Genomic DNA, 24,261 nt, shown 5'->3' with positions numbered 1-24,261 from the left:
GTCCCATATAAAAAAAAAAAAAAAAAAAAGTCTACAGGGCACACTAGCCATCTCTGTTGTGTGCCATGCTCATATTTAAGAAAAAGTAGTGGGGCTGCTATGTTAGTTAAATGGAATTAAATTGATAAACAAAACAAAAATAAAGTGAAACTTATTTTCTCCTTGTTTTATATCTATTTAGTCCTTAAGTAAAAGGCCCTGTAAGGCAAAATAATCTTCCCAGCTGAGAGAGGGTCCAGCAGAAATGAACTGCCATTAAGCATGCTTTAATTTTCTGTGGTCAGGGTATTATGACAAAGACAAAATTTTCAGTTTCTCTTAAAACAAAACTTTTGAATTTTTATTGGCTGAATACTGCCTTAAAAGTTTAAGCGTTTGTTATGTGGTGAACACAGGTCTACCTGCATATTTTCAAAGTTTAGATAATCATGGGTACACTTTGGGGCCCTTTCACTAAGCTGAATTAGGTGCTAACATGAATGAAACACTGTGGGAAACACTACAGTGTCATGTGGTCTTGAGAACGCACATGCTGTGTGCTAAATAGTTTTAAACAGTTTTTTTTTTTTTTGAAGGGGTGTTTCATGGGTAGAAGGGAGCTTTAGCGCACGAATGCAGGAGCCCTTTTTGCCTACAAAAAGGATGTCAGTGTTCCCATAGCAATTTTCTTTTAAAAATGACTGCGTATTAATGCTAACACTACCACATGGATATTAATGCCAAAAAAAACCTGGGGTTTACATGGCCTTAGTGTGTGGAAAAGGCCTGTATAAGGGTGCACTATGGCCTATTTTTTACCCCAGCTTAGTAAAAGGACCCCTTAATTATTAGCTAGATATCAGTATAATTATGGGCCAGGTTAGAGAAGAGGGTGGTGGAGGGAGCAGGATTTATCCATTTAGCTGTAATATCCAGCCACTAACCGTGTGTGTGGTCACCGCTCAATATGTATATTCAGCACTGCTATATGTATACATGATGCTGACTATATCAAGTGCAAAGGCTGGCATTGAACGTTGTGAACTGGTCGCTAGATTTTAGATTTGTTTCTTTCCAAACATAGTAACATAGTAGATGACGGCAGAAAAAGACCTGCACGGTCCATCCAGTCTGCCCAACAAGACAACTCATATTTGTTACTTTTGTGTATACCCTACTTTGATTTGTACCTGTGCTCTTCAGGGCACAGACCGTATAAGTCTGCCCAGCACTATCCCCGCCTCCCAACCACCAGCCCCGCCTCCCAACCACCGGTTCTGGCACAGACCGTATAAGTCTGCCCAGCACTATCCTCTCCTCCCAACCACCGGTTCTGGCACAGACCGTATAAGTCTGCCCCGCACTATCCCCACCTCCCACCACTGGCTCAGACTGTATAAGTCTGCCCAGCACTATCCCCACCTCCCACCACCGGCTCTGGCACAGACCGTATAAGTCTGCCCCGCACTATCCTCGCCTCCCAACCACCAGCCCCGCCTCCCAACCACTGGCTCTGGCACAGACCGTATAAGTCTGCCCCGCACTATCCCCGCCTCCCAACCACCAGCCCCACCTCCAGCTCTGGCACAGACCGTATAAGTCTGCCCCGCACTATCCCCGCCTCCCATTACCGGCTCTGCTATCCAACTCACCTGGAGCAGTCAGGTACAGTGGGTAGTTCTCTGCCCAAGAGGACATAAAATTCAAGTGTCATACCTCAGGCTATGGAGGGTGAAGTAGTTGTTGTATATCACAAAGAGCATCAGAGGGAGATGGATTTGAACCCTGGCTTCTCACATTCGCTGTTCTAAAAATATCACTAGGCTACACACCTCCAGAAGATTACGTTCCACAAGTACAAACTCTTCCCTGGCCCAATATAATTTGGATAAGGATCAAGATCAGCATTCATTAGCCACATCTCCACAACACAGAACATTCAGCAATGGCAACTGAAATTCAGGGATTGACATCTTGTCAATGAATGAACTTCTTCATAAAGGAAGTTAATAAACATGTCATTAAGCTATGAGCATCTCATAGAAAGACAATGGGTGTAAAGACCTCAAGTAGTGAAAACTCACCTGGTGGGAAAATGTCAAGACAAGAAACATCTATGAAGTGTTAAGAAGATACTGGCATTTTCTGAAGTACCGTACATGTTAGACGCATTTGCAACAACTCACAATGTTTCAACTATGGCCTCACCACATTCAGTTGTATTCCAACATGCAACAGTATGTGGCTTTTACTGAAAAAAGAAATGCATTATGTGCATGCATGGCATAGGTAAATATCATACCATGATTCGCCACAAGACGATAGTGTGTAAGAGCGGATTCGCAGCTCTGGAGAACTCCTATTCCAGCCCAGTATCGATATCCCTGAGAACAAACACAAAGGACGGCTATTACTGGGAAGCTTCATTGCATTTCAAATGTGGTTCATGAGCAGCCCATCTCTATATCCAAAAGGTCAAAAGAATTTACTGCTCATCTGCAGGAGGAACTGTGGACTTGCATACCATTTTTACTTCTACATCATTTTTCTTACCTCCATTCTACATAGGTTTGTGGTTACTGTGTTAGTGTTCAAAGAACTCTGCGGTGAGGCTCCAAGATACTTTACACCTGTGATTTCCCAATATATTCCAGCGTGGTCACTGATTGAGTGAGTGGAGTCTAGTGGCAATGACCCCGTGGGTTCTCTCTCTGTCCCCATCCCTGCCAGTTCTGTCCCATCCCCATGGGCAATTATGATTTTATATTTAAATATTTTATTAAAATATAAAAAGGAATATGATGTGCAACTATTGGGTATAAATTCCCAACAGCAAGCAGCTATAGTAACCCCTCCTCACCACCACCCTCAACAATAGTTGCTACTACCAAGGAATCCTAAATACACCCTATTAAAATGTCCAGAGGTACAAAATACAACCCGTTCTGTACGCCCCAGAAGGGAGAAATATGCCCTATGAAGAACTTATGATTTTTTAATCTGTGGATTAAAAAAAAAAAATCTCAGGATTCAGTCTAGCTCTAGTTTTTCACAGTCCTTCCTGCAAAAGATGTCTTCTTAGACGATGTGCTGGTAGCAGGATGTACAGGATCCCCCATGCAAATTCTGCTAGATGTGGCCATGTTTGCTTGTTTAAAAAAAAAAAAAAAAAATCAAAATATCGTTGTCTGCACTCACAGTGCAGTTCATTAACAGGCTTCAAAGTAGAAAATGACATGGGGACAAAATTAGTCCCTGTACCCCATGGGCTCTGTCCCCGTCCCATTCTCTAGCAATGACCTCAGCTCAGTTTTTTCACTTAATTCAGGCGTGCAGAGTTATTTTCTTTTGTTGGTTCTGTGCTCTGGAATTCTCACCCACAGGATGGAGTGGAATTGTTAACATTTCAGAAGAAAAAACAGGAAGGCTCGTTTGTTTGCAATGGCCTATGCTGTGTGTTCATCATATCTTGATAGATTGTTGGTTTTGTGTGTTACTTCTTGCACTCCACTTAGTACTGTGGATAGGAGGACTAGAAATAAAATAAGTACTATGAGCTGGGACTCAGAGGGAGGAAGGAAGGAAGGAGTCCTCAGCAAACGCTCAGCGACACTTAATGACAAGACTGTTCACAATAGTGGGTTCCACAGATGTTGCTTGATTAGAAAGTAGTTTTCAAAGCCACATAAGTGGGTAAAAAGCAAAATATATTTACAGTACCACTTGAAAGCTGTCCTCGCTCAATTTGACAATTCTATTCTGCTTTGAGCCAAATAGGAGTTTAACTGGATTACACTAAATATGTTTATATCATAAAAATGCCAAGAGAAAAATCTTATTTCCACAGTTCAGAAAATATACAGAATAAAATTCATAATGCCCATATAAAAAAGTTATAAAGCCTAGTTAGTTTTAAGATAAGACTATAGCATTTATTAACTTAAATATGAACATGGCTAAAAATTAGTGGCATGTTCTACAATGCAAGTAGTTCCAAATGAAATCTAAATGTCTTCAGATTCAGAGAGTGAGAGCACTGCCATTAAAAATGAACCTGAATAAACCAGTGCAAACATCCAGGGCTATGAGTTATTAGACCATATTTTCTAAACTTGACCATAAGGGACATTTGTTTAAAGGATGATTAGTTTAGGTTTTAAAAATGTTTTGAAGAAGACATGTTTAGAAATGTTTTGGGGATGAGGAGGGATGTTGCAAGAGTTTGCACTACTGGACAGTGAACAGGGAGGCCGATTTGATATCTATTTGGAACATGAATTTGCTGGGTGGGTTATGAATTAGCAACTAGAATAAGTATATTTTTGGGTTAAGTTTACAGTACATGCACCCTACTTTGAAATGCAGACCACAGTTTAAAAAGGTAAAGAGTACCTACAGACTGACCTAATGTACGGTATGAAAATTGCCCCCTTAGGCTCTCCAAGTCATGCACTATTTGAATATTAAATATCTGGATGCTGCAATCACTCGGAACTTGGCCTTCTGTCTTTCAAAGCACCCAGGGGGCTTCCCAGTTATAGGGTGAAGCATTGCATTGGGACATTAGGAAAATCTCAAAGAAATTGTTTGGCCACTAGCATTCTCTCTGAATGACCCCCCCCCCCCCCCCAACGAAAAAAAAAGTGCTTTGCAAGAAAATTCTATGAGCTGCAAATTTTCTAACAAGTACAGTTGATGAGTTACTTACTAAGATCATATGTGCTAGCAAGTTTCCTCCCAGGGCTCCGAATGTGTAGTACACCAGGGCCTGTGAAGTTGCAGGAAAAGAAAAAGGGAGAGTCACCTTACTGTTATTACAGTGAGCAGAAGCCAACAAGAACAAAGCTGAAAGAGCGCTACCTTGGCCTGACTGGAATTGATACCTAGTCCAGAGGAATACAGAAATCCAAGTGCCTGGAATGACAGAACACAAAAAGTTATAAGATACTTCGCTGTGTGAAGAACTATATAATTCCATTCTGTATTCATTTAGAAAGGTGGTATATTAAGTCCCTTTCCCCTATAACAAATTCAGGGTTTTGAGACAGGGAAAACAGGTAGTTACTATTTTAAAAATAACTTATGAAATTTACACTAGAAGTACCACAGTCATCTACTAATAAAGACAGTAAGACCTACCACCTCTTTTTTCCATCTGGTTTTGGGTTTTATATAATGCTAGTTTACAGTGCCAAGACCCTCCGAGAAAAACTGCACAAAATTATCTACGGCCAAGTCCCAGGATATATGACAGAACTTATAGACCTACCACTCGGAAACACAACTAGATCTCAAACATACCTAAACCTCCACTACCCAAACTGCAAAGGACTTAAATACAAAGCAACCTATGCATCCAGCTTCTCCTATAAGCACACAATTATGGAACGCACTGCCAAAAGTTGAAGACAACCTGTGACCACCTAAACTTCAGGAAATCATTAAAAACCTACCTGTTCAAAAAGGCATACCCCGCTGACCCAACATAAATGCCTGCACTCTGCAACACAACATAACCAAAGCTTGTAATGGATACTACCTAATCTTTCCTCTCCTTGATCCCCATTGTAAATGAAACATGTTCCTTATTCAATGACAATACCACCTGTATTTGTTTCTTTACCGGACTTAGAGAATGCCTCTCTGGTATTATGTAAGCCACATTGAGCCTGCAAATAGGTGGGAAATGTGGGATACAAATGTAGAAATAATTTCTTGGCTCTTCAAGTATTTACACCTGGCAAGGTTAGGTAATGCACACTGGGCAATTAACCTGTGCTAAAGTGCCATCATGGATCCTGAGGCCAGCTGCAGTAACGCTAGAGAATTCCAGGGCATTGTTAAGTCTTCCAATATAAAAGTTTAATTTTAGTGTACTTTATTATATAAATGTTAGCTCTGAGGAACTTCCCCCTCTGCATGGCTACCTCTCCCACAATTAATTTTCTGATTTACCAACCCTTTCCATTAGTTATTACTAATCAAATCTTAGAATCTACCTATTTTTTACTTGGGGATTTTTAACATACGTGCTTAAGATATTAATCATTAACTTACTAAAGCCTTCCTGACACTGCCGTGTCCCTCACTGCTTTGCCATGCTGTATGTCAATGGAACAAACCCTCAGGGACCAATGCTATTGAGAATGTGACCGTTCCTGGGAAAAGATAACTGAAGTAGCAGATCCAAAATGTTGAGCATGGCCTGTTGGTCATGTTTAAGGGTCCCTAAGCAGTCTCCAAAAGTTATATTTTTCATAAAAAATATGGGGTTTGGATTGTTGCATTACAAATTGTTTGCTCTAACAATTCATTAAAACAATTTGTTTTTTTTGTTTCTAGTGACTTTAATCACCTTCCCCCAGAGATGGGAAACATCAAAAACATACAAGTTAGCTTCATGGTGGCCCCCCCCCCACCCCCACCCCCAAACTTCATGTCTTTTTGAAATTATTAGTCCTCTGAAAGTTACCATCTCAACCTAATTAAAGCAAACTGGTTTGTCTCTTGACAAATCATACTCCGCCTTTGGAGGAAAAAAAAAAAAAAAAAAAAAAAAAAGATAGCAAGGGCACTGAAATCCTCTTTTCTACTATAACCTCCAACTTCTGGACCCATATCTTCCTGGCTTGCCTAAATTTCTCAACGCTCTTCCACATCTGAAACAGATCTCATAGTACTCATTATTCAATCTACCCAAATTATCAAGCATTGCACATTATTAAAAAAAAGATGAAGCCAAGACCCAATCAATGATTCAGTGATCTCCTGGACTACACCTTTACAGTATGACCAATAGCCTGGAACAGCACAGTACCTGATATTTGGACATTTTATTCTTTAAGTGGATGAATGCATGTAAAAAAGCAGATCCATCTCCTGCATCTAACTTCATCCAATTTCTAACCTGTCATTTGTCTCCAAAGTCACTGGAAAAAAAAAAAAAAAAAAAAGTAGCAACCTCTCAAATCCTGGACTACCTGGAAAATGCCAGTTCTTTGCACCCTAAAAAGACTGGTTTCCATACACATCACAGCACAAACTAGAAGCTTCATCAACTCTGTTCGACTTTAGGATGAGGGAAAGGGAATTCTCCTTATCCCTCTGGATCTTTCATCTGTTTTCAACCTTGTAGATCATACTCAAGGCTTCCATTTCCTTGAAGGCTGAATTCTTGTTTCAGACTGGTTTTAAAAATCGCTCCAGGAAAGCAGATCTTTCAAAGCCTACTGGCAGAATTCTTCTGCTCACACTTGGTCCTCTATATTAGCCCTCATACTTTTTTATTGGCCCATTTTGCAACCTGGATTCAAACTTTAGAGTTGTCAGCATTTATATTGACAATATTCAGCTTTTGGACTCTTTAAGGTGTTTGCAACCAAGACATTTTGAACTTTTTTTTTTTTATAACAAAAAATCAATCACTACTGACTGACATTTTAAGCAAATTAAACCCAGAAAAAAAAAAAAAACAGGCTTTAAAAAAAAAAAAAAAGAAAAAAAATCTTGAGTACAGCTAATCCAGAACACCTCTAAACCTGCTCTTTGGGGCAAGGAAGTGATAGTGTCACTCCCTCCCCCCACCGCTATAGGCAGAGCACTGGCTCCCAACTTAGCCGATCCTGTAAAATGTGCAATGCAGAGAATTTGAACTAGAATTCTCTCTTTCCTATTCAGTTTGCTCATTCTATTCCTCAATATAACCTTTTCTGCCTTCTCATCTGTATATATGCCTAGACTGTACTGTACTAAGATTCCCATTTTAATGTACTTACTCCTACTCTCTGGAACATTCCACCTCTTAAGCAGTGCCTCAAATGCACTCATTAAAAGAAATTTAAGTCCGTATTTAAAAACCTACTTCACTCAGGCTTACCATGCAGCTTAGGTCATCTTTAAAAATTGTTCTCAAACAGCTCAGTTCCATTTGTGGAGTCAACTGTCTTAATACCCTACCCTAGCAGGGAACTGAAACTGGGGCTTTTGGTTCTGGCCGAAACAATCTGGGACCAAAATACAACTCCCCCCTCGTGCAAGCCCCCTCTAATCCCACCAGCTCCATAGTGGCCACTAGACTACCAATGGTTTTAGAAGGGAGGCCTGGGGCCTACAGGTGACAGATAGGTGGAGTTGGTGGGTGGCCTGGAAAAGATGGGATTTTTGTTGGGGAGGGAGGCTTGCCCGGGCTTGTGGCAGCAGCACAGACTGGGGTGGGGATTTTGGTTTCAGCTGAAAATGCACTGGCAAAATTTGGCAGAAACCAAAACCTGGATTTCAGGCCATTTTGGTGCCGAATCCACAACCAAAACTCAGCAGGCCTCTGCCCTTCCTTTTCTATATCTTATTGTATGTTATCTACTAATTTTGTAGATAAATATTATAAAGGCCTTAATTGTAACATTTCCTTATTTGGCCTCCAGAGTATGCCTCTCCTCTTGATTGCTTACAATTGGCAGTATGTCAAATAAAAAGTGAAAATATGAGTTCCAATATTAATAAAGTCAGAAAAATATTTGGAGGGTTAGAGATGGTTAACATAGCACTGATTACCACGATTTATTTCCACATATACCTACCGTCTGACCTTTTGGCGATCCTTCCTCTGCCAATTTCTCTAACAGCTCCTTTGCAGACTGGATATTTTGTGGTAAGTGTTCTCCAAACAACATTGCATAAGCCACTTTCTCCATGGCCTTGATGTGGTTCATGTCTGCTGCTTTCAGGAGATACTGAAATGCCCTGAAGGCAAGAAAAATAAAGAGTGTTCTCTCTTCTAGAAACAAAATTGAACATCTTATTGCACAAAGTACTTTGGATGAATCTTTAATTGCTAAGGATTGGAATGAATCAACAGGGATAGGGGTTGTGTTCCAAAAACTAAATGCTCTCTACCACTGTAAAAAAGATCACAAAGAGCCTCAAGGATGAAGACCACCGATCACAACTAATACTCCAGTCAGGGCTGGGTCAAGGGTATTGGGCATAGGTGCCAGCTCTGTGGGTACTTGAGCACACCCAATATTGAGCAAACTTCTTCAGTATGCAGTGAAAACCAAATTTGGTTCCTATGGTATTGGGTGCCTTGCACAAACCTTCTGTATTGTACCCTCCCCCCCCCCAGGTTTTGATAATTAAGCTTAAGTCATGATCTCACCACCCTTAACAGAACAATCCCGTACAAATACCTAATTGCACATCGTATTTTTGAATATTAAAAACTACACATGCACACACAGAAGGACCTATCCTTCCCTTAGGTAAAGTATACATTGATTGTTGACTTGTGCAGTGTCAGAACCTATCAGTTTTATATGCAGTGCCTCTTTGCCTAGGCAACAGTCTAGTCTGACTAATGGTTAATCCAGCCCTGTCCACAATACATATCCTTTGTTGGCTACAGTTCATGTTCTGTATTCTATAATCAAGCAGCTTAAAACACTTATTTACTTACATTTTGTTCATTAAACAAATGAGGATCTAGTCAGAGGCGCAACTAGGTGGGTCGCCAGGAGAGTGGCCGCTTCCTAAAACAGACTTCTAGTGGCACCGGTGCATTTAAAAAATACACGCTGGCGCCATCGGCAGTCCACTCCCTCAACCTGGCTACGCCATTAGATCTAGACTGCTCACTATGGGGTTAGATACATGCACTCATAGTATAAGTAGGAGGCTATATTTAGTCATGTTTAAGTAGTTGTTCCTGGGAGTAAACTAACCAAATATAAAAAGGCAAGTTCTTCCTTCATAATACCAGCTGCAGATAGAGAAATTACACATGTAACTTTTGTAGTCTTTACTCATGTGGGAAATTCTTCACTTGCTCTGCAGAATTCTGCACAGACAAGGGAATCAATGGCTCTCCCTGATCCCTCATCCACCACCCCTGTAAAAATTGCATGACAAGCAGCGATGCTGATAACAGCTACACACGTCCTACCCTCTGCCATCCTAGGCCCAACTGTTTGACCTGTACAGAGGTCTGCATGTTCAAATGACCAGTCAAAACGGCGTTAAGTATAACCATACTGAGACAGACCGAATTCCATCAAGCCCTGTATCCTGTTTTCTAACAGTTGCCAATCCAGGTCAGAAGTTATCCACCAAGATCACAGGAGAGTGGATTTCCCCACAAGTCAGTCCCAGGGTGGTAGATGACTGGCTGGATTGAGAAACGATGTGTAGAGCTAGGGCAGGTTTGTTGGCTGATAATGTGAAGATGAAAGAAGGGTGTTTGGTATACTTGCAGATCCATAATTCAATGGCTAGTCAGAAGGGCAAAGAAAAAGACTAGTGTGCCATCATGGAGCTCAGGACCTGTGGATTGCCCAGTAATATACTGGATAATTTCCTGAATGTGTAGCCACAGGGATGCACACAATTTTGGTTCATTTACTCCTGGCTTAACAACTCAAGTAGTGTGTTCAGTTCTGGTCACCTTCTCTCAAAAAAGATATAGTGGAATTAGAAAAAGTTTAAAGAAGAGCAACCAAAATGATAAAGAGGATATGAGGAAAGGCTGAAGAGGTTAGGGCTCTTCAGCTTGGAACAGAGACGGATGAGAGGCCATATGAAGGTATCTACAAAATCCTGAGTGGTGTAGAATGAATAGAAGTAAAAAACATTTTTTTTTTTTTCACTTGTTCCAAAAGTACAAAGACTACACTCAAGTTACATGAAATACTTAGTAAATAGGAGAAAAAAAAATTTCCACTCTGAATAGTTAAGCTCTGAAACTTTGCCGGAGGTGTGGTAAAAGCAGTTAGCATATCTTGGGTTAAAAAAAAAAAGTTGTCCAAAAGTTCCTGGAGGAAAAAAAAAAGTCTAGTTTGCTATGAGACAGACATAGGGAAGCAACTGCTTGCCCTGGGATTTGTAGTATGGAATGTTGCTACTGTGAACTTCTGCCAGGTACTTGTGACCCAGATTGGCCACTGTTGGAAACAGGATACTGGGCTAGATGGATCATTGGTCTGACCCAGTATGGCTACTCTTATGTTAACAGATTTCCATTTGGCACCATTGGAAAAAAAGTCCACAAGGTGGGAAGTCAGGGCATACATTTTTTTTTTTTTTTAAAGAGACTGCCTTACACTGTGGGAATGAAGAGGGACGGAATTCAGAAGGAAAAAAAAAAAAAAAAAAAGAGGCAGGCTGAGATTGGGGAATCCTTGCCATTTACCTGAGTCCAGAAGGCCGGGCTGGCAAGAATTAAATTTTTCATATATCTACCCCATTTAATATTAAAAAGTTTATATATCATGATTCAGCTGCTCAAATTTAAGACTGTAAAGTTTTAATCTATCAAAAGAACATACTTCCGAGACACACTGAATTAGTGCAAAAAGAAAATCTGAATACAAAGCTAGGGATGTACTCTCTGGAGCTAGGGTCACTGAACAAAAAACTGACTGACATCAGGCCATTCCAAAAGAACACATCCCATTTTAGGACTGTGTGTGAAGAAAGTGTGTAAAAAGTGATTTTTAACCACAAAATTCTACACAGAAAGAAAAAAACTACAGGAGCTACACAGACCACCTCTTGGAAATTTTCATTTTTATCACTGCAGAGTCACTTCAAAAGAGAATGTTCGTGCTTTCAACTGAAGGTAGCTTCTTGTCAAGCCACATAGAACTACCTGCAAGTAGATCCTCTGTTAGGACATGCTGAAGATTTCTCCTACAGGAAGAAATCAATCTTCCGCTAAAGGTTGACTATGTCTGGCTTACTCTTTCTTTTGGGCCTTTTTACTGCTCTGATTCAGCATTTTCATTCCTAGCTGGTACAGATCTTCTGCTTCCTCCATCTGTCTTCTCTTCTGTGCCTGTTCTTCCGCTAAAAAAATAAAGAATAAAAGCAAGCACAGATTAAGTAAATGTTCAAAAAAAAAAAAAAACCACCCCCACATAATGGTACTTTCTCCTTCAACATCAGTTTTGAAGACAGATGGATACAATTTGCAGTTTGTCTAGGAGCTGGGAAATTTGGGGAATTCGTCTTCATTCAAAAGTTGAGATCAAGTGAAACTGGTGGTTCAAAAAATGTTATAAGATTAAGAATAATATTAAAACCATATTTAGATAATTTTGAACTAGTAAAAGCACTGGTGATTTTATACCTTGACAACCACAATAGTACCTCTCTGGGAATGCCAAATTATACTGTGTCCACTACGATTGGGGTACAAAATGTGGCCGCACAGGTTACAGGAATGCAGCACCATGAGAATATAAAAAAAAGTTTAAGTTACTTACCTGCAACAGGTGTTCTCCAAGGACAGCAGGACAGGTTATCCTTGCACTTGGGCATCATCATCCTGATGGAGCCAGATGGACACTGCCCAACACACTATTTAAGAGGCTTTTGGCAGGGGTCCAACACCACATTGCGCATACCTTCCTGACAAGAGTGCTGGAACCTCACTATCAAAATAGCTAAAGAATTCCAAAGGAAGGTGGGAGGGAAGGATACCTGCCCTGCTGTTGTCAGAGAACACCTGCTACAGATAAGTAACTTTGGTTTCCTTGAGGACAAGCAGAACAGGTATAGCCTTACACTTGGGAATCCATAGCTACCAGGCTCACTGAAAGCAACAGTAGAGTCTTGCAATGGCATGATTTAGCTTGAATCAATTAATCTTCAACTATATACAAACTGGTTATGGAGGTGTAGCCCGGAACTGAATAAAAAGAGGCCTAGGAGGGTTGGATTCTAGACACTAAACAGATTCTGAAGGATTGTCTGGCCAAACCGACTGTCGTGTCAGGTATTCTGCTCAAGGCAGTAATGAGATGTGAATGTGTGGACTGTTGACCCAAGTTGCAGCCCTGTACATCTCCTCAATGGAGGCTGGCCTCAAGTGGGCTACTGACACAGCCATGGCTCTGACATTGTGAGCCGCGACATGGCCCGCCCAAAAATGTCAGCCTAGCCTGGGCATAAGAGAAGCAATCTGCTAGCCACCTGAACAAAGTGCACTTACTGATGGGCTGTCCCCATCCTGATGGGACAAAAAAACAAAGCTGGATGGACTAGGTACTTTACTCCGCACCAGATAGAAGGCGAAGGCTCGCTTGCAGTTCAATGTGTGTAGTGCATTTTCTCCAGGATAAGAGGGTGAATAATGCAAAAAGATTAACTGGTTAAGATGGAATCTGACACTATCTTAAGGAGTAGTTTAGGATGTGTGCGGAGAACTACCCTGTTATGATCGATTCTAGTGTAATGTGGATCAGCATCACCGAAATTAAGACCTTCCAGGTCAGGTACTTCAGATGAAAGTCTAGTGGCTCAGAAGGAGCTTTCATCAGCTGGGTAAGGGCGATGTTGAGATCCCATGACATAGTAGGTTTGAGGGGGGCTTTGTCAACATCAAATCTCTCATGAACCGAACTAGAGACTGTAGCAGCAAAACGAGCACTATATGTTCCTATATAACAAAGGTATATGGGATTACAATACATGGCACTATCCAGCATTAACAAAACAAAAATAATAAAATTAAAAAGAAAATATCAAATTTGTATTTAAAAATACAAATACATAAAAAAATAAATAAAGAGGACGACACTTGTTCATAAAAAATTAACACACTTTATTAGCCAAAGGATAGCAGGGAGAAATGGACTCGACAGCTGTGTTTCGGCCATGCAGGCCTGCGTCAGGAGTCTTCTCACCGTGTGTTGATTTTTAACTCTATCCAATTGTATAAGGAATATGTATGTCTCTTTCTGAACTATAGCCTTAGGTAATCCTTGAAAACAAAGTGAAGAATAAACCGTCAGAGCAGCGTCTGGTCTCTGTAAAGATTGGTTTCTTCTGGTTTTTGTACTATCCAGCATTAACAGCCTGAATTTAAAAAGGCAGACTCAAGACTTATTTCATCTTTCATTGCTCGAGCCTGTGGTTTAATGAGCCTCTGCCTTGCATACACACAAAAGAAAGCTGCAGCAAGACTAACAGGACAAGGGTGGCCAAGGTACCAGAACAACAATGTTATCTGTACTGACCAGACCAGACCAGCCAAGGACTCTTGGAATCTTCCTTGCAGTCAGAGAAGCGCTGTGTGTCAAAATTGCACCTTGTTTATGAAAACCCGGCTCATTGCCAAGGTGACCACTTCAATGTGGTGCTAGTAAGAATCTTGTGGCCCTTGAAGCCACAATATTGGGGATAAACAAAGTTGTGTGCATCACCACAAAGACAGAACGCACATCATTAGCCAGCTGCAGCTTGTGATTTCTGTATAAACGGGGCTCTTTATTGGAGGCACAGGAGGCTGCTGTGTTGACATTCCAGCTTTGCATCTTGACTGGCCATCTGAGGAACAGTCTGCCACCTGCTGGACGTATGCATCAGGTTGTATGTTTGCCATGTACTCTTGTGCTGTGAGTTTAGATAGTTGATGGAATTACATCTCCATCTAGGGTAATGTGCATAAGTGGCAATCCTAGGTCGGCTGCCACCCGGGGCAGATCGCCGCTGCGCACCCCCCCCCCCCCCCCGGGTGCATTCTTAGCTGTTGGGAGCAGCCGCGCGGCTGTCGGCCCACTGGCTCCCTGCTCCAGAACAGGAAGTAGCCTGTTCCAGGGCAGAGGGAGCAGGGAACCAGCGGAGCCGACAGGCGCACGGCTGCTCTCTGCACCCTCCAGCAGCGTGCACCGGGGTGGACCGCCCCCACAGCCCCCACCCTTTGTACACCACTGATGTGCATTTACTCTGAGCTGTTTCTATGATCAGACTGCCTGTGTCTTTATTTTTGCCCTACTCTGCACATTATCTTTGCTGCTATTGTAAATAAATACTTTATTTTTATAATACTCGGTTGTGGAGTTAGTTCTGTTATTTGGGCGCTGTGAGCTCAGATTTACCGATGAGGGAACATTTGCTTCTGACACTACATTGTCTTATGCTGAAGTGTGGCAACATTTTCAGTAATCTATACCAAGTGTCAGGTTCCCCAATAACACCCCAAAAGCTTAACTGTGTACACCCCACAGGGTTTGCCCCTCCACAACTGCGATAAGCACCAACTGCAGAAAGGTGAACTCTTAACAGAGTTGAATCTTAGAGAGGTGTAGAAGGTACTCGAGAAGTTCTTGTGTAGGACAAGATCAGCTAAACCAAAAGACTTACGAGGCCAAAAAAGAGGGGTCTTACCTCAAACTGAGCTCAGTGTTCTGGCCTAAAAGGATCTCGGGAGCCATGAATAAAAATTAAAAAAATAAAAACTTTAAAATGTCAAAAAAGACTGAACACGGAAGAGGATGGACAAAAAATAACTGGGTCATTTTTCATATTTTTCCCCTCATACAGGAAAGCACAAATTGTCAAAAAAAGTACCGCTGAGGTAGATCAAATAGACGTGACATCCCTGCTCCACTGAAAAAACTAGATTGAGGGTCCCATGCGTCGGGTGGGAAGGCACCAACATATGCAGTGGGATCACTCTCACAAGCCTCTTAAAGACATAGTGCACTGGGCAGTGTCCACACCAGGCTCCATCAGGATGGCATCACCCGAGTGCAAGGATACATCTCTTCTACTTGTCCTTGAGCAACTTTAGTGATCTCACTACATTGGTAGCTAATAGCATGGAGCATTAAGATCAAGATATTGGTAATGGTCTTATAAAGATTCTATGACATCTATATTACAAAGTTATCAACTTACGAGATCATCAAGATCTGAAAGACAGAAACGGTCACGAGTACCATCTGTGAAATTGGTCTAATTGACAAGCATTTGTGAACATTGTGGGATTTTTTTTGGGGTTTTTTTTTTTTAAGTTGCTGGGCCAAGTTTGTGATATGCTTTGTAATATAGATACACCTCTAAATTATATAGGAGATAGTAAACTCAAAAAATAAAATATCAACCTATCAACGGGAGTTTAACTATTAACTCATATAAAGGGATGGTGTGGAGGTGTCCCTTTGAATTGGTGAATAGATGATGATTGAGCTCACCCTACAATTCACCTTACAGTTCAATTGTTAACAAAATGAACCTCAAACCTCCTAGCAGGGAATTATACAAAAATATTGTCAAACCCCTGCTTCAATAGGAGTAGGTGTTTAAACTTTAAATTCAAACGGACACCAAACATCTAACCACCCCTAAAGACTGACCAAAGCCAGTAAAAGACTACCTAAAGAGAACCCTCGAAGCGAGGGTACAGCCTGAGGAATAATTTGTAATACAGTTAAGCCTAACAATGGTAAGTATAAAAAACTTTTTAAACCATCTAGAGACTTATGTATTAAACAACAATAAAGAAACCACTCAGACCTCTCCCCAAATACATCAAATATGGAATACTTAGCTCCGTCCAGATGAAACACCCTCTGGAAAAAAACTTTAGCCAAGTACCCCACGCTGAGGGACTCCGGAGTCCTGTATAGTTACTGCAGCGGCGAAAAAACGCCAACCCCTCGACAAGATCGCCTTGCTTCGCCAACCTCGTGGCTGCCTCAGGAAGAGCGCTACAAAACCATCTAAATAAACCAATTTTACACTGAAAACTAAATCGTCAGCTGTATGGAACCTCAAAGATGGTGCAGGAACGAGAACTCTGAGAAAAAATGGAGCTTTTATTACAGCCCACGTATCTAAACGTGGTGACGTCACAGCGTACACACATAAAAAACGTCATGATGTCACAACGCAACAAATCGTGATCCTTGAGTAACGAAGGGAACTACACCTCTCTAAAAATACATTCAATATCAATAAAAAGCATTCCATTCAATATTTCTGTTTAGCCCACGAGGGGCTACTGTATCAAGTGTGTATATCCAATGTTGTTCCCTACGCCACAAAATTGAAGCAGGGGTTTGACAATATTTTTGTATAATTCCCTGCTAGGAGGTTTGAGGTTCATTTTGTTAACAATTGAACTGTAAGGTGAATTGTAGGGTGAGCTCAATCATCATCTATTCACCAATTCAAAGGGACACCTCCACACCATCCCTTTATATGAGTTAATAGTTAAACTCCCGTTGATAGGTTGATATTGTAATATAGATAGCCATGTCTTCTAGCAAAAAAGGATTGAAAACTGTTTTGCCAAGCTTTTATGCTACCAAGTAACATTATACAAATTTGGGAATATGGATTCCTGATGGCAGAGGTGTGCAGTTATGTGACAAAAGGATAATGGTAACGTTTGATTAGTTTTAATTGTGTATTTTCTGTAATCTGCATAGGTCTTTAGAGATTGACTATTGAGTATTTCAGTAGCTTTAGCTACAAAAGAAAAAAGGACAAGAAAACCTGCAGTTATAACCACCTTGGGCTCTGCTTCTGGAAAAATATCAGAAGCTCCAAAAATCAGAGCTCAGAGTGATATGATTTCTGCTGGTCAAACCCAGCTAACACTTAGGTAGAACACTAATATACCAAAGGGTTCATTAAGTCCCCCTTCAACATTTCATTTTACTTAAACCATCTCAGAAAATGTCTCATCTGCAGCCACCATTCCTGCTAGTCAACTGCAAAAGCAAGAATGTCCAGCATAGGGCCTTTAGCAAATGTGAGCATCCTAGGCCTGCCGCATGTCAAACCCTCAACTTCCAGCTCAGAGGAGTGAATACGACAGGTCCTTGAGAAAACGCGTCTGCTAAAGGCCTGTGCTGATCACTTTCACTTAGCTTTAGGGCTGCTGAAGACTGACATGCAGGTGCCGCCCCAAGATGAGCCAGACTAATTTGACATTTGCTGAAAGTACCTTTGTATTTAGTCTATAAAGCCTCCGTTCTCATAGGTTTCTTTTTTTTATTTTAAATGTAAGGGAGGCAAGGCACTTACTTTCACAGAACCCCCATTTTTCATCCTGCTTGTAATCATAGGTTGTTGCACACCAGAGGCGGCCGTCCTCTCGCCCATCCATTGTACACTCTGAATATTCCTTCTCCAGGAAAAGGAAGGGGAAGTGGCATGGTTCACCATCTGCAGTGCCTCCAATAGCAATCAAAGCTGAGACAGCAAAAAGAAAAACAGCTTTACAAAGTACAAGATTTGTCTTACACATTCCATCTATTGTGCTTGAGAACAAACCTTTCACATTTGTTGAGCCTGGAGTCCCCAATTTGCATTTGTCTTGTTTAGTACAGGGTTGATATTCAAAGCGATTTAAAACACCCAGATATGGCTCCTTGCCTGTTTGAGGCTAACCCGCTCACTTTTCAACTGGCACTAACCAGTTAGTGCCCAACTCAAAACTGGCTATTTTGGGGGCGTTCCAGGGGCAGAGTGTCAACACATGGATGGGCAGATACTCAGCACTTATCTGGCCAAGGTAACTGCATAAAAGTCGGTCCCATCTTTATGCTGTCTGCCATAGCCAGTTAAGTGCTGAATATCACCTTTAAGGTCTGCACCTTGATTCATAGTATTACAGAGAAGTTCCCGAATAAATGTTAGATCTGGTGGATCTACCACCCAGGAACAGTTTCTCCTGATCTTACCTAAATTTACATTATCCAGATTGCAGTGGTGTTAAAAATACAAATCTACCTATGCATCCAACTTTTCCTTCATAGGCACACAACTATGGAATGCACTACCCAGAACCTTAAAATCAACTCAGATTTAAATTTCAGAAAAAAAACTATTGAAGACCACCATGTTCAAAAAGGCATACCTTCCAGACAACCAATTTTTCCAGTTTTCAGCAAAATCCATGGACCTTATCTTGTATTACCCTGTAATCTCTTTTCTATATACGTATACGTTTAATAGCCTACTATTACATTGTTCATTTATACTTTCTGAACTGTAGCCTACCCTACGGTTGTATGTAAGGCACATTGAGCCTACAACTAGTGGGACAATGTGGGGTATAACTGTATTAAATAAATATCACTATGGTTTTGCCGACTAAACCCCAGAAATTCAATGCTGGAACGTGGACATGCCCCAGCACTGAATGTCCAGGGATACTGCTACCAGCTTGAGTATCAGGCCCTAAATGTTTGCTCATCTTTCACTATATCATTTGTAACATAGTAACATAGTAGATGACGGCAGAAAAAGACCTGCACGGTCCATCCAGTCTGCCCAAGATAAACTCATATGTGCTACTTTTTGTGAATACCCTACTTTGATTTGTACCTGTGCTCTATCCCCGCCTCCCAACCACCGGCTCTGGCACAGACCGTATAAGTCTGCCCAGCACTATCCCCGCCTCCCAACCACCGGCTCTGGCACAGACCGTATAAGTCTGCTCAGCACTATCCCTGCCTCCCAACCACCAGCCCCGCCTCCCAACCACTGACTGCCACAGACCGTATAAGTCTGCCCAGCACTATCCCTGCCTCCCACCACCGGCTCTGGCACAGACCATATAAGTCTGCCCAGCACTATCCCTGCCTCCCAACCACCAGCCCCGCCTCCCAACCACCGACTCTGGCACAGACCGTATAAGTCTGCCCAGCACTATCCCCGCCTCCCACCACCGACTCTGGCACAGACCGTATAAGTCTGCCCAGCACTATCCCTGCCTCCCAACCACCAGCCCCGCCTCCCAACCACTGACTGCCACAGACCGTATAAGTCTGCCCAGCACTATCCCTGCCTCCCACCACCGGCTCTGGCACAGACCATATAAGTCTGCCCAGCACTATCCCTGCCTCCCAACCACCAGCCCCGCCTCCCAACCACCGACTCTGGTACAGACCGTATAAGTCTGCCCAGCACTATCCCCGCCTCCCACCACCGGCTCTGGCACAGACCATATAAGTCTGCCTAGCACTATCCCTGCCTCCCAACCACCAGTCCCGCTATAGGAGGAAATATTTTTTTCACTCAAAGAATAGTTATGGTCTAGAACTCTTTGCCGGAGGATGTGGTACCAGCGGTTAGCATATCTGGGCTTAAAAAAGTTTTGGACAAGTTCTTGGAGGAAAAGTCCATAGTCTGTTATTGAGATGGACATGAGGGAAGCCACTGCTTGCCCTGGGACTGGTAACATGGAATCTTGCTACTAATTGGGTTTCTGCCAGGTGCTTGTGACCTGGATTGGCCTCTGTTGGAAGCAGGATACTAGATGGACCATTTTTCTGACCCAGTATGGCTATTCTTATGTTCTTATGATTTCAGGATCTGCATCCTGAATATAAAGGAAAAATATTTGAGTACATTTGGACAAAAAAATTATGTGCCCTGAAAACAGCAAGGACAAATCAATATCGGGTATACATCACATCATACCTTATGCTACGAGTTTCTTGTTGGGCAGACTGGATGGACCTTACAGGTCTTTATCTGCCATCATCTATGTTGCTATCAACACGTTAGTACATGGGGGCCCTGGTTAAGGTCCTAAATTCTAAAATGCATACATACCCTAAAATTTGATACACATTTTCACAAGATTTTCCCCAGAATAAGACAGACCAACGCTCAGCACTTACCTGTATAGTGCAGCCTGCCTTTGCACTATGCTTGATAATGCTGGCAAGGAGCCAGGGTGGTCTCAGAATTTATCTGGATAGTGGCTATTTTATCAGCGATTCAGATAAGACTGCCTTCTACCTGTCCTAAGTTAAGTTATCTGGATAGCTGACTGGACATTACGAATATGTGGTTAGTGACGCAAGTTATCCACCACCAGCCATTATCTGGAGGACTAGTACTTAATATCTACATTCTTTTTCTAAGCACTGCAGCCGATATTAAAAAAATAAAGTTGATCTAGAGGGTTTTAAAAGACATGATTTAACACAGTGGACTAAACAGATTAGGGCAACCCCTTTTTGAAGGTCAAGTTATTTTCCACCAAGAGGCAGAACACAGCTTCCTTCCCTATGACATGAAGGCACCTTGCTGGAGCTGTCAAAGAATGTGCTTGTTTATTTTAAAGACCTGCTATACAGGTTTTCCTGACATGGAGGTCAAAGGGAGTTTACAGGTCAAAACAAAAATAAAAATAAAGGAAGGTGTACCACTGACAAAATAGGAAAAACAGTACAGAATTCCAGATGCACCACTGTTCTAGACAAAATAGTCCCCATGTTAACCAGAACCTCTCAAAAATGCAAAACACTCCCCTAGTTTGATAAGGAACTGAAGAGTTAAAAGCCCATTGCACAAGATAAGCATGGAGAAAAAATAAAAAATTAACCCATTACAGCCAGATGGAGGGATGCACAAAAAAATAAATAAATAAAAAGATAGAAAGTTCTACAAAGAAAAATTAGGATCAGATTACAAAGGCACAAGGAAATTATATATACTTACAAACAACCTACTTGACACCAAAACACTAACAATGAACAAATGATGATCCTCCACCATCAAAATTAGAAGAGAAGACCAACCACCTATGAAAAACCTGCCTCAGGTCAATATCAACCTTGAAACCTTTATAGACAAATGTAATATCCCCCAGAGGAATCGCAAGCAGACAGGACATGGACAAACTTCACCCAACTCTGAGATAGTAGCACAGGCATTGAGAAAATTCTGCACCACACGCTCCAGTCACATCATGAAAGCACCCCATAACCATTTGATTGACCAACTTACATCCCACCTGAACTTCATGTTCAAAGAAGGCAAATTCCCAATGGACAAGGGAAACATACTGCTCACGCCAATCCCAAAAGACATCAAACTACAGGCCAGTTGCATCCATACCACCAATGACCAAAATAATGGAAAGTATAGTGGCAAGCCAACTAACCGATTACATCAAACTCTCCATAATACACAAGTCCCAATCAGAATTCAGGCCCCACCACAGCACAAAAACTGTACTGATTACACCTCTGGCTAAACTCAAACAGAAAGTTATCAATAGATAAAAACATCCTCCTACTTCAGTTGGACATGTCAAACCACCAAATCCTACAAAACACTTGATAAGTTAGGAATCTGAGGGAAAGTACTTGCATGGGTCAAGGGTTTCCTGACCACCACGTACTACCAAGCAAAAAAAAAAAAAAGCCAAACCCCGTAATCTCTCCCCCTTGGAAGGCGGAATGCGGAGTCCCCCGGGAATCACCACGCTCACCAATACTTTTCAATCTAATGATAGTCCCCTTAGCCAGATCTCTAGCCAACCAAGGCTTCAACCCTTCATCTACACCGACAATGTATCAATATATACCCTTCTCAAAAATGACATCAGATATTACTTCCAAAATCACGAACAAATGGAATCCTGGGCATCCGCATTCAAGCTGAAACTAAATAGGGAAAAAAACCCACAGTGCCTGAAACTCATCTACACAATACACAACACTTTTCAACCAGCAGTGTTCTAGGGATTATCTCTCCCAGTCGAAGGCAAACTGAAAATCCTAGGAATCATCATGGACCGCAACTGCAACAACCAGGCAGCAGACACTACAAAAAAAAAAAAAAAAAAAGTTCCACACAATGTGGAAACTTAAAATGTATAAAACACTACTTCCAGAGAGATGTACATGATACCTTGAAACACTCTGCTCAGTGTGCGGCGGCGGCAGCCAAGAAAGCAAGTAGAATGCTAAGTATTAGGAAAGGAATGAAAAAAAAAACTCAAATGAAGTTATAATGCCTTTGAATTGCTCCATGGTGTGACTGCACCTTGAATACTGTGTGCAATTCTGGTCAACTCATCTCAAAAAAAAAAACAAAAAAAAACCAAAAGAGGCTATATTGAATTAGAAAAAGACAAAAATGATAAAGGGGATGGGACAAATTCCCTATAAGGAAAGGCTGAAAAGGCTAGGGCTCTTCAGCTTGGAGAAAAGACAGCTGAGGGGAGATACGAAAGAGGTCATGAATGGAGTACAACAGGTAGCCATGAATCGCTTGTTCACTCTTTTCAAAAATACTAGGACTAGGGGGCATGCAATGAAGCTACAAAGTAGTAAATTTAAAACAAATCGGGGAAAATATTTCTTCACAACGTGTAATTAAACTCTGGAATTCGTTGCCAGAGAATGTGGTAAAAGCAGTTAGCTTAGCGGAGTTTAAAAAAAGGTTTGGGTAGCTTCAAATCCATAAGCCATTATTAAAATGGACTTGGGGAAAATCCACTACTTATTTCTATGAAAAGCAGCATAAAATGTATTGTACTGCTTTGGGATCTTGCCCAGTACTTGTAACCTGGATTGGAAACAGGATGCTAGGCTTGATGGACTTTTGATCTGTCCCAGTATGGCAATACTTATGTTCTTACCATGGTCCTTGTCCATGCCGACTACTGCAATGGAATCTACGATGGATGCAAAAACCAAATCCTAAAGAAATTACAAACAGCACAAAATACTGCAGCAAGACTCATTCAGGAGGAGGAAAAAAAAAATTCAAAAGCACCAGCCCACTACTCCATAAACTACACTGGCTACCTATCAAAGCATGTATATCCTTCAAGATCTGTTTAACATACAAATAATCTTCGGCCTCTCACCAGGCTACATGACCAGCCTAATAGATCTACTAATTCAAAAACACAACATGAGATCCTACCTTACCCTCCACGTCCCTAGATGCCAAGGACTAAAAAAGAAATCTACATACACTTCTAGGACTGTGTACGTCTAGTAGCACTATAGAAATAAGGAGTAGAAGCAGTAGCTTCCAATATGTTTGCACCAAACTCTGGAACACAAGACCTAAAATTCTTGGACAATTACCTAACCTTTCAAAAAAAAAAAAACCTATAAGCCCACTGGTTTAGAAAAATTCCTCTCCGTTGATTCAATGCAGTCCAGCAAAACACTGGAACACACTGACAGAACTGAACTAGGCTCACGTCAGCCTACAAGCAACGTCTACTTTACAATAACTGCAAATCACATTGCAGCCTGTCCACTTAAAATATCTGTAAACCTCATTGCTCCTATACAATCTGTAACCCACACGGAACCTACCATTAGGTTGGAAAATGTGGGGTACAAATGCAGAAATAAATTCATCATGTCCTAAAGAGAATTCGTGGCTCTTAAAAAGGGATGTCCAAATTTTTGGAAAGCAGCCAGTTTGCTTAAATACAGTAATGAAATCCATTCTGCCATCTGCTAATGGTGAACACGTAATGAGAAACAATCTTATTACCTGGTGGTTTCTGAACTTCTTTATCTTTTAAATCCTCATTTTCCGAGTCAGAGGTTTCTAAAGAGCTTGACTCCTCCAACATGATCAGTGCCTCGCTCTCCCTTTCACTCAAAATTTTGACCTGTTCCTCTTCATGTAGGTCTTCGGGTTCTTTGCCGTCCAGGAGGATCTGGCCTGCCACCACACGTGCTCCCGTTGGGTGTTCCAACAACTGTTCTTCTGACACTGAAGACT

The 24,261-nt window shown here is 41.5% G+C and overlaps 1 protein-coding gene across 1 annotated transcript in view; it reads right to left on the bottom strand.

The window, feature by feature from the left end:
• The window catches only part of SEL1L (SEL1L adaptor subunit of ERAD E3 ubiquitin ligase), an 87,405-nt gene that overhangs the window by 42,116 nt on the left and 21,028 nt on the right, over window positions 1-24,261 (bottom strand). Inside the window, exons 3-9 of the mRNA XM_030214446.1 lie at window positions 24,028-24,259; window positions 17,788-17,955; window positions 11,709-11,814; window positions 8,556-8,718; window positions 4,840-4,893; window positions 4,688-4,747; window positions 2,282-2,363 (exon numbers count right to left, since the gene is read on the bottom strand). Of these exons, the coding sequence (XP_030070306.1) occupies window positions 2,282-2,363; window positions 4,688-4,747; window positions 4,840-4,893; window positions 8,556-8,718; window positions 11,709-11,814; window positions 17,788-17,955; window positions 24,028-24,259 (865 nt within the window). The remainder of the gene's footprint in view (window positions 1-2,281; window positions 2,364-4,687; window positions 4,748-4,839; window positions 4,894-8,555; window positions 8,719-11,708; window positions 11,815-17,787; window positions 17,956-24,027; window positions 24,260-24,261) is intronic.

The sequence above is a fragment of the Microcaecilia unicolor genome, chromosome 9 (assembly GCF_901765095.1).
Source record: "Microcaecilia unicolor chromosome 9, aMicUni1.1, whole genome shotgun sequence".
Taxonomy (NCBI): domain Eukaryota; kingdom Metazoa; phylum Chordata; class Amphibia; order Gymnophiona; family Siphonopidae; genus Microcaecilia; species Microcaecilia unicolor.
The sequence above is the reverse complement of the archived record's forward strand: the minus strand, read 5'-3'. Positions and strand labels throughout refer to the sequence as shown.